At 41.6% G+C, this 11,150-nt stretch overlaps 1 protein-coding gene across 4 annotated transcripts; it reads left to right on the top strand.

The window, feature by feature from the left end:
* Window positions 1-395: 395 nt before the first annotated feature.
* On the top strand, window positions 396-10,650 carry LOC139388420 (trimethyllysine dioxygenase, mitochondrial-like). 4 transcript variants are annotated; one of them, XM_071135067.1, is made up of 9 exons: window positions 396-528; window positions 636-732; window positions 910-1,084; window positions 4,872-5,357; window positions 6,019-6,298; window positions 7,087-7,206; window positions 9,111-9,347; window positions 9,677-9,815; window positions 10,000-10,650. In XM_071135067.1, exons 4-9 carry the CDS (start codon window positions 5,204-5,206, stop codon window positions 10,129-10,131), a joined length of 1,062 nt encoding a protein of 353 aa, XP_070991168.1. In that variant the 5' UTR covers window positions 396-528; window positions 636-732; window positions 910-1,084; window positions 4,872-5,203; the 3' UTR covers window positions 10,132-10,650. The 4 variants fall into 4 exon arrangements, with proteins under 4 accessions (XP_070991168.1, XP_070991170.1, XP_070991166.1 ...); XM_071135069.1 differs by having other exon boundaries at window positions 404-528; window positions 907-1,084; XM_071135065.1 differs by having other exon boundaries at window positions 404-528; window positions 5,181-5,357.
* The last annotated feature ends 500 nt before the right edge of the window (window positions 10,651-11,150 follow it).

The raw sequence follows: 11,150 nt of genomic DNA on the forward strand, positions 1-11,150 counted from the left end.
GCATAAATTATGTAATATGCCACTACTACACCCATTCTCTCAATTCCGCTTAAGACATTATACATTGAACTCTTCATTACATTTGATTGGCAAGCATATGAATGGTTTGTGCCTGGAGTGCATGGTCGATGAAACAGTGGATCATGTGTTGTTATATTGTTGTAAGTATGTTGAAGAGAGGGAAAGATTGAAGTTTAGGGTCATTGAGGTCAGTTGGAAGGGATTTGGGAGATGGTGGAGGGTCTTAGAAGTTAGTAAGGCTATTTTTTATTTTCTCAGTACTGAGTTAGGTAGGAGGATTTAGGAACGTTGTAAACCGTGATTGACCACACACTCCAGCACAGTAGGTGGCGGCATATACCTTTAACGTTGGTTTGCGGACCGCCATTATATCGAAGAAGAAGAAGAAGACGAAGAAGAAGAAGAAGAAGAGTGGATCCTCTCGCTTCGTCTCTTCCTCTATGCTGGTAGCTACTGTACCTCTTTGGTAGTCGCTAACTAGCGGTTCTTAGCGTCAACGTTAGCAAGGTACGTGTCCAAAGTTTACTATCCTGCAATGCTAGCCTGCAAAGTGTATAAACGACTTGGAAAAAACTAACTTGCTTAATAATTTATCTCATCGATTGTCAATGTAGCTTCATCGAAGGTCCAAGAAGTCTTCATTCCAGGTCACAGTAATTAGTGCTGCTAGCTACATAAACACAACTGACTGGAATCCACACGAGCTCCGCTGTGAGTATTGCATGATCAGATCAACAGAAGCTGAATTGTTATTAATCACAGCAATTAAGATGGGGAAATTATAATTTGTGCGGAGTCAATGTCAGACTAAATCAAATAACTCCTATAGTTGTGTTCGGAATTTGTCCATGAACAGTGTTCCATCTACATTTGATTTTCCATTAGCAGACAATGTCTTTGGCGCGGATGTTTTGCCGTTTAAATGGCTATTTGCAACCCATGTCGAAAGCACGGGCTCCTTTGGTCTCTGGATTCATACGAACCCAGATTGAAGTGAGACATTGGCTGCATACTGTTCCACAATCGACGAGTTGTCACTGGCAGCTTCATGAAGACAGCCTTGGTAAGTATTACTCGTTGTATCAGCCCTTTACCAAACTCTAAATGAACATTTTATTTGCTCTATAGTCTGTTTTTGAATACAGCTCCATATGCGTCTGCCCTTCTTTGAGGCTTTTGAAAAGCTCCCTGGTCTTTGTTGTTGAATCGGTGCTTGAAGTTCAATACTTGACTGAGGGACCTTAAATATGCTGTATGTATATTCATAAGCATAAGCATGTAACTTCACTTTTGCGCACTTGCTCTCCGCTGGCCTTTCAAGCGCTTGTGGAGTATTTTTTTATTTATTTAACTAGGCAAGTCCGTTAAGAACAAATTCTTCTTTACAATGACGGCCTGCCAGGGAACCCAGGGAACAGTGGGTTAACTGCCTTGTTCAGGGGCAGAACGACAGATTTTTACCATGCCAGCTCGGGGTTTCGATCCAGCAACCTTTCAGTTCAACGCTCTAACCACTAGGCTACCTGCCTCCCTGAACACTAGACTAGATCTAGACTAGATTGTTGACTTTTTTGGCGGCGGGCGTTATTTCTTAGACTAATAGACCAGGCAGGGATCAGCAACTGGATTCAGCCGAGGGACCATATTTTTTTCTTAAGCGGATTGTCAGGGACCGAAACATGATTACAAATAATTTGTAGACTGTAAATTGACCTCAAGAAGCCCAAACATATTTATTTGACTAAAACATTGTTTCAAACCTTGCTTACATTTGTGTACAATGACATCTCTGTTATGCTTGGTGTTAGTTTTTCACCTGTTATTAAGAACGTGACGGACAACTATGAAATGCTCAAACCAAGTTTATTCACCTAATGGGTCACACAGCTGAAAATACATATTCACACAAGCACTGGTATAACCCTTCCTTCTATGCTGAGTCTCTTCCTTACACATCTGAACAGCCAATGCACCTCTGTTGCTAGACATGACTTTAGTGATGCATGTTCTGTCTCAATTCATTTGACCCGAACTCAGCCCAAATTCTCCTGTCCTGTTGACCTGTACCAGACTGTGGCCCTTCTCCTTCCAATAGAATACCTGATGTCTAACAATAACATGTTCTGACAGAATGTGAACATTCTACATTCCCCCCCATTCCCTCAGTGACATGAATAAGGATATTTCATATTTTCAAGTCAGAACCCATCAGTGGGAATATTTGAACAGGTTTCCTAAATTAAAATAACTTATTGCTGATTTCTTTTTACAGTCTTATGTCCCAAATGTTTTTTATATTAAAAAATATATATACAGCACGTTTGGACACATCTACTCATTCAATGGTTCTTCTTTATTTAGACTATTTTCTACATTGTAGAATAATAGTGAAGACATAAAAACTATAGAATAACACATATGGAATCATGTATTAACCAAAGGTTTTAAACAAATCCAAATATATTTGAGATTTTTCAAAGTAGCCACCCTTTGCCTTGATGACAGCTTTGCACACTCTTGGGGGGGGGGGGCAAATAAAACCGAACGTGGGACAAATTCGGGCCGCTAGTTGGGGAACCCTGTAATAGTCCATTTGAATGTTAGATACAGCAGCCAAAGGAACTCAGAGTTTTTGAAAGAAGAGACCCACTGGGCACAGACGTCAGTTCAATGTCTAGTTTTGATTTACATTTGGTTGAGTAGTCAACTAATGTGAAATCAACAAAACATGTCAGTTTCTTTGGATTTAGGTTAAAAGTTGTGTAAAACATTGATTCAATTCCACATTGATTCAAAGTCATCGTATGTATGTATGCATGTATGCATGTATGCATGTATGTATGTATGCATGTATGCATACATACATACATACATACAGTGGGGAGAACAAGTATTTGATACACTGCTGATTTTGCAGGTTTTCCCACTTACAAAGCATGTAGAGGTCTGTAATATTTATCATAGGTACTCTTCAACTGTGAGAGACGGAATCTAAAACAAAACTCCAGAAAATCACATTGTATGATTTTTAAGTAATTAATTTGCATTTTTTACCAACCAGTAAGAATTCTGGCTCTCACAGACCTGTTTGTTTTTCTTTAAGAATCCCTCATGTTCTCCACTCATTACCTGTGTTAACTGCACCTGTTTGAACTCGTTACCTGTATAAAAGACACCTGTCCACACATTCAATCAAACAGACTCCAACCTCTCCACAATGGCTAAGACCAGAGAGCTGAGTAAGGACATCAGGGTTAAATTGTAGACCTGCACAAGGCTAGGATGGGCTACAGGACAATAAGCAAGCAGCTTGGTGAGAAGGCAACAACTGTTGGCGCAATTATTAGAAAATGGAAGAAGTTCAAGATGACGATCAATTACCCTTGGTCTGGGGCTCCATGCAAGATCTCACCTTGTGGGGCATCAATGATCATGAGGAAGGTGAGAGATCAGCCCAGAACTACACGGCAGGATCTGGTCAATGACCTGAAGAGAGCTGGGACCACAGTCTCAAAGAAAACCATTAGTAACACACTACGCCGTCATGGATTAAAATCCTGCAGCACACGCAAGGTCCCCCTGCTCAAGCCAGCGCATGTCCAGGCCCGTCTGAAGTTTGCCAATGACCATCTGGATGGTCCAGAGGAGGAATGGGAGAAGGTCATGTGGTCTGATGAGACAAAAATTGTGCTTTTTGGTCTAAACTCCACTCGCCGTGTTTGGAGGAAGAAGAAGGATGAGTACAACCCCCAAGAACACCATCCCAACTGTGAAGCATGGAGGTGGAAACATCATTCTTTGGGGATGCTTTTCTGCAAAGGGGACAGGACGACTGCACCGTATTGAGGGGACGATGGATGGGGCCATGTATCGCGAGATCTTGGCCAACAACCTCCTTCCCTCAGTAAGAGCATTGAAGATGGGTTGTGGCTGGGTCTTCCAGCATGACAACGACCCGAAACACACAGCCAGGGCAACTAAGGGGATGCTTCTTACAGAGCCACTCAAGGTCCTGGAGTGGCCTAGCCAGTCTCCAAACCTGAACCCAATAGAAAAACTTTATATATATATATATATATAATATTATATAAAAAGTGTATTATATTATTGTTTTGGTTGAAATGACATGGAAACAACATTGATTCAACCAGTTTTTGCCCAGTGGGGAGAATGCGCGATGGTGATAGGCTATAGCAGTTATTTACAGACTCATAAGCATTCAATCTTCATAAAGTGAAGCAAACGCCGTCTTCATCTTATTCTAGTCCTGTATTATTCAAACATGTCATTACAATGATGAAGATAAGAGAATGATTGGCCTAAGAAAAAAGCATCACATTTCATCTCTGTCATTCCTGATGGCAATTACCCTTGTCACAACTGCATTCACTGTTATGCCATGATCAGCGGGAACTCTCTAATCCATCCCCACTCGGGTGAGCAGATAAAGGTTTGGTAGAATAACCTGTAAAGCAAAATATGTTGTGTATCTCCTTAACTGCTCCTGTGAATTTTTATTATGTGGATAAGAAAGACCAAACATGAACTTAAAGACAAGGATTTTTGAGTATAAGAGCTCCATTTGCAACCACAATGTGAGGAGGAGATGGAGATGGAGGAGGAGATGGAGAAAGGAGATGGGGAAAAATGACTTATGGACCACTTGGGCACTCTTGCCTCAGCAGGTCTCAATGAGGAATGTTCCTTTTCTTGTTATTTTTTTTATTAACATTTTTTTTTCTCGCTCTAGACTGCTTTTTATTGTGGTAGATGTTCGACACAGTGTCCAGGTCAAACTGTACACAACAGTGAGAGTCTGATCCTCCAGTAACAGTCTGCTGGTCTTTCAGCTCCTTCAGTGTCCTGATGGCCGACTTCACTGTGACTGCAGACGTCGTGTTGTATGTCCAGGCGCCCACAGCAACAGTCTTCATGCAGGACCCACAGTGCCAGATACCAACAGCCTTCCTCTTTCTTTTCTTGTTTTTAATATACCCTCCTATAGTCTTTGACATCGTAATGTATCATTATTGTGTGTTTGTGTATATATATTTTACATATTAAATCCTAGTCTGGAACTGGCACTTCACACTTGAATTGGCCAGTTTTTACATTATAGGCTAATATGTACTTGTAAATCTGACATTTTGATTTGGCAGAGCTCAGCTATGGAGGGCTTGTTATGCATTTTGCCTATGTGTGGCTACGGGATCATTGCCACTCTGCCTCCTGCTTCAACAGCAAGACCAACCAGAGGAACCTGGATACAGCAAATGTGGAGCTAAACATACGTCCTGCCAACACCAGGGTGGATGATGAGAATATCTTCCTCACATGTAAGTCTTGGTTTGAAGATGTATTTTCCCAACTGAGGGATGGAAAATATTCTCTACCCAGTTTCTCACATCACATACAGTAGGTGGCTTTCTTTGTTTTGATTAAAAAAATAATAATAATAATAATAATTCTCCAAATGAATAACTACAGGTGGTTTTCACATGAGAAACAGTTTTCTTTGGAACCAAAGTGAAGAATTGAGCTTGTTCTTTTCCCTTTTAGACCCTGTTGGAAGCCCACATTATGGAGTAGCCTAGCCTAAAAATGATCTTCTCCACTGCCAAACCTGAGATAGTTAACTTCTTAAAAACAAGCATATTTTGGGGAGACCTTTGACTCTTCAAAAAAGGTTGTAATGTACTGCTGATATTGCTGCCATATGCTTTATTTGAATTACATGTTTGTACAATGGTACATCTTTTCACAAGGCATTGGTTAAACTGTAACCGTTCTCACTTACTCAGTGAGGTACTGAATCTAGGTCAGTTTGATGTTGTCAAGAACTCTAAATCCATGCCAGTAGTTAAGCCTATCATTTGATCATTTTCAATGGTGAACCGCAATCCTAACTGTGATCTATGCACCTATTGTTACTCATCCATTCTTTTTTAACAGTTATTGAATCTATAATAGATGGAATTGTATTTTTGTTTACCTCAGGGCCTGATGGTCATGTGACAAGGTACAACCTGAGCTGGCTTGCTCAGAACAGCTATGAGGGACAGAATCAGAGTGCCATGCAGCCACACATCATCTGGAACTCTGACATCTATACCAGTGCCAAGGTGCCCTCTGCTAACTGGGACAAGTTTATGAGCTGTGATGATGAACTGAAAAAGTTCCTTGGGCGCTTTCTGCTGTACGGCATTGCTTTTGTGGAGGGCGTCCCGCCGACTGTTGAGGCCACAGAGACTCTTACCCAGAGGGTCAGCCTCATCAGGTATAGTAAGCCCCTCTGTGATTGCCTGGGGTAGGGAATGAGAAGTGGGGTTGAGGGGGCTTAAAGGTAATGGCATACCACCCACCACAATGCATTCAAAAGATGCATGGTTTTAGAGTGGGGGATTATTTAATAAGGATTGAGAATAAACACCCCAGATATCTATTTTTGGCTTTAAAGAAGCTTGATATTTCTCAGGGTTGGCTTGTTTACACTCTTTGTTTTGCAAAGTAACAGTGCTACAGAGAAGGTTTTGGTTTCCTTAACATCAACTTTGATACGTTTGTCAAGTTAACATGCACAACAGACTTCTCTCTGCAGTTGGAATGGAGGGTAGAATTGTCAAAGGAATGGGCATTGTTGCATTTTGACAGTGTCTCCTCTGCCAGTGTAGTGAGAAAGGAGAGGTACTTTGCCCTCATTAATCCACCAGGTCTGTTCATTAAGGACTCTGCAGGTGGTGTGGTTTTGAAGTTTCAAACGCCTGAGCAAGCGCACTAATCCCTCTTTGTACTGGACTCTACTTTGGGGTGAATGGAAGGGAGGGAGGAAGCAGCGTGTTATAAGAAATGCATTGCTCGTGGTTGCCAGATGAGGGCATTTTCTTATTCTAGTCCAGTGAGTATATTTGGTTATCAGAAGTAATTGCCGCCCTCCTGACACCCCAAAGAAACAAAATATCACTCACTATTTGGATCACAGTTGCCATTATAATCTTGTTTGAATTGTTATTGTACTGTATAATGTTTTAGGTATCACTTTTGACTTTCATTTTTGTTTCCTACTAGGGAGACTATGTATGGTAAGATGTGGAACTTCACATCCGATTTCTCCCGAGGAGACACTGCCTACACCAAACTGGCACTGGACCGTCATACAGACACCTCATACTTCCAAGAGCCATGTGGGTATGTATTTAGATGTTCACACATAGATGGGTGTTATTTGAACTGTATTGGAGTAATCATGTCAGGTCAAAGTAGCAAGGCAGTACACATCTGTCTATTGGTTAGGTTGAGATTCCTCAAATAAAGACATGTATTAAAAATAAAAAACCTACCTTATTTACATAAGTATTCAGACCCTTTGCTATGAGATGCAAAATTGAGCTCATGTGCATCCTGTTTCCATTTGATAATCTTTAAGATGTTTCTACAACTTGATTGGAGTCCATCTGGGGTAAATTTAATTGATTGGACATGATTTGGAAAGGCACACACCTGTCTATATAAGGTCCCACAGTTGACAGTTCATGTCAGAGCAAAAACAAAGCCACGAGGTAGAAGGAATTGTCCGTAGAGCTCCGAGACAGGATTGTGGCGAGGCACAGATCTGGGGAAGGGTCACAAAACACTTCTGCAGCTTTGAAGTCCCCAAGAATAGTGGCCTCCATTATTCTTAAATGGAAGAAGTTTGGAACCACCAAGACTCTTCCCAGAGCTGGCTGCTCGGCCAAATTGAGCAATCGGAGGAGAAGGCCCTTGGTCAGGGAGGTGACCAAGAACCCGATGGTCACTGACCGAGCTCTAGAGTTCCTCTGTGGAGATGGGAGAACCTTCCAGAAGGACAACCATCTCTGCAGCACTCCACCAATTAGACCTTTATGATAGAGTGGCCAGACAGAAGCCACTCCTCAGTAAAAGGTACATGACAGTCCGCTTGGAGTTTGAGAAACAAGATTCTCTGGTCTGATGAAACCAAGATTCCACTCTTTGGCCTGAATGCCAAGTTTCACATCTGGAGGAAACTTGGCACCATCCCCATGGTGAAGCATGGCGGTGGCAGCATCATGCTGTGGGGGTGTTTTTCAGGGACAGTGAAACTCATCAGGATCAAGGGAAAGGTGAATGGAGCAAAGTACAGAGAGATCCTTGATGACAACCTGCTCAGGACTTCAGACTGGGGCGAAGGTTCACCTTCCAGCAGGACAACGACACTAAGCACACAACCAAGACAACTTAGGAATGGTTTCAGGACAAATCTCTGAATATCCATGAGTGGCCAAGCCAGAGCCCCGACTTGAACCCGATCTAACATCTCTGGAGAGACCTGAAAGTAGCTGGGGAGGGGGGGGACAATTTAATCTATTTTAAAATGAGGCTGTAACCTGGAAAACGTCAAAGGGTCTGAATACTTTCTGAAGGCAGTGTATAGGTTATTGTGTTAGGCTATTACAGTGATGTTACAAAAATGTACAGTTATAACAACAGATCCAGCATTAGCTTTTTAAAGACATGCTCCAGAGCTTTGGCGACTTGAATGTATTTTTAAAACCTCCCACTTTGGGCTGAATGTGTCAATGTGGAGTTCATATATACATTACTGTCTTATCTCAATTAGCCACGAAATCCCTAGTTTGAAAGGGACTGTTTTCTGGATGTCATTTTCCCTGCTTTTTTCCCCCATGTGGGCCAGCTACTAGAGATTTGAGTTCTAGCCAATGAGATTTAGCCCTTCGCCATTTGAGTGACCGCTAGAAAGACGCACGCACACACAGCAGAGCGAGAGCAATGATGTGGTGCACATATGTGATATGGTAGGCCATTTTCTGGGACCACTTTTGGCTTGTGAGCGCTACTTTCTGAACTACTGGCTAAAAAGTATACAAAAGTACCGGAGAATCTCTTCAACTGATAAGACACAAGCCAGACGCACATTGCTATGCCACAGACATCTTGATAAAATAAGCTATAGTACAACATGAAACTAAGCTCTCCCTTGGCCTCCCATCAAATGACAGTGCAATAGCCACCTACTGGGCATTTCATAATAACATGTGACTTACTTTGATGCAATTGACTTTGACTTGCAGGATCCAAGTGTTCCATTGCCTTAGGCATGAGGGAACAGGAGGAAGAACACTACTTGTAGATGGATTCTATTCTGCTGACAAAGTGCTCAAGAAGACGCCTGAGAACTTTGAGCTGCTAGCACAGGTTCCTATCAAGCACGAGTACATTGAAAATGTCAGCGACCACCATAACCACATGATCGGCATTGGCCCTGTGCTCAACGTGTATCCCTGGAACAATGAGGTGTACATGATCCGGTATGACCAGTCTGTTGTAATTTGAGATGTGTATGTCTCCCTGAATGTCTTGCTTTAAACATATCTTCCAACGTCATTGGCCGTACAACCTTACATTTACCAGCCTTGGTTACCTATTAACTTACAATGTTGTATGCGTTTGAAAAATTATACACCCATCAATACAAATTAACTCACTTTGGAAGGTTCTTAGAAGGCTCAGGATCTGGCGCTCATACGCAGCGAAACTTGTGTTATTCCAGCTCCTTTGAGATCAATGTTATGAATTATATGATCTGATATTGAGTATTAATATGGTATCACCTTCTGTTTGGTCGCGTGTCTTACAGATACAATAACTACGACCGTGCAGTCATAAACACAATCCCCCATGACATTGTCAAGCGATGGTATGTGGCTCACAGAGAGTTGACCACAGAGCTGAGGAAGCCGGAGAATGAATTGTGGATCAAACTGAAGCCTGGAAAGGTAAGGAAAAATAGTTGCCTTTTCATTGATCGAGACAAAGGATTTAGTACTACTTGATCAGTTGAGCTAGATGTTGACATTGGGGGGGCATCCCACACTTAACTGTAAACCAGGATTAAGCTGTAGGTGATGGGTGCAGTCTTACAAAATCTTAAACAAAAAATATGTTCCCTCTTTCTGTAAGGTTTTCTTCATTGATAACTGGCGCGTCCTGCATGGCCGGGAGTCCTTCACAGGCCTGCGGCAACTGTGTGGCTGCTACCTGACCAGAGACGACTTCCTGAACACTGCCCGCTCCTTGGGTCTGCACGCCTAAGTGAAGAGCCACCCTGAGTCTTCAACCTTTCCAGCCAACACCAAAGTCCTTTAGAAATAAAGCACCATCACCCAATCAGTCATACATGTTTAAGGAGATCGAAAAGTCTTGTAGAATCAAATTGTTTTTGTATGAGCATTTACTGCGTGAAATCAAGTATTTCCACTGCATGAATGCAGTTATATATTGTTAATGCGGAACTAAATTGTACTGTACTTTAGAAATATTCTCCACCCAGAAATATTTTACATGAGATATTGTTAGACTTGTTGAAGTCAAGGAAATGGACTGTGATCTGTTTGGGATTTAAGATTTGTTGACATGCATTATGCTCTTGTCACAACAATCATCTTTTGAACTGGAACTTAACATATTGAGGTGTTTAACTACATTTTTGGCTTTGTTTTAGGGATTAGTTTCTAGTATTTCTGAAGTACTTTTGCTAGTCATTTGTTTATGAATGTATTAGGAAATGTTGCCTTGTTTACTTAATGAAATAAATTGTGTGATTTTTCAGCACCTTTTTTCCTGATTTATATTGGGTGACTTAACAATTTTTTTTGTCATGCCCAGACAAAACAAGGGAGTTGGTTATACATATCTCTGATGAAGCCATATCCAGCATTAAAAGGAAAGTACAGAGCCATGTTAACTTGGCAAAATGTTCTCGAACGTCGCAGACAGCAAACCCATGAATAGAGCCGATGTGATTCCTTAGTCTACATGTCAGAGAGGCATGTTTGATCTACATTGAATTAGGCTATCAGAAGTTGAACGTTCCAAAACGTCAAATCCTGCTGAACGCGCCCCAGATTAGTTATTTGGTCTGATTGTCATGCATAGACCGTGTGTGTATATATAAAGGTAGCATGTTAACAGAACATTTATTTTATGTCGTCTCTCGCGCGCATAGAATTACACATACTACCATATTTGTTGAAGCGACGCTCACTGTTCGACCTACTTTTTCTCGTTTGGTTGGATTTGGAATGAACTATCGCGAGGCTTGGTGAGGCGCT

This window comes from Oncorhynchus clarkii, chromosome 29, assembly GCF_045791955.1.
Source record: "Oncorhynchus clarkii lewisi isolate Uvic-CL-2024 chromosome 29, UVic_Ocla_1.0, whole genome shotgun sequence".
In the NCBI taxonomy this organism is placed as follows: domain Eukaryota; kingdom Metazoa; phylum Chordata; class Actinopteri; order Salmoniformes; family Salmonidae; genus Oncorhynchus; species Oncorhynchus clarkii.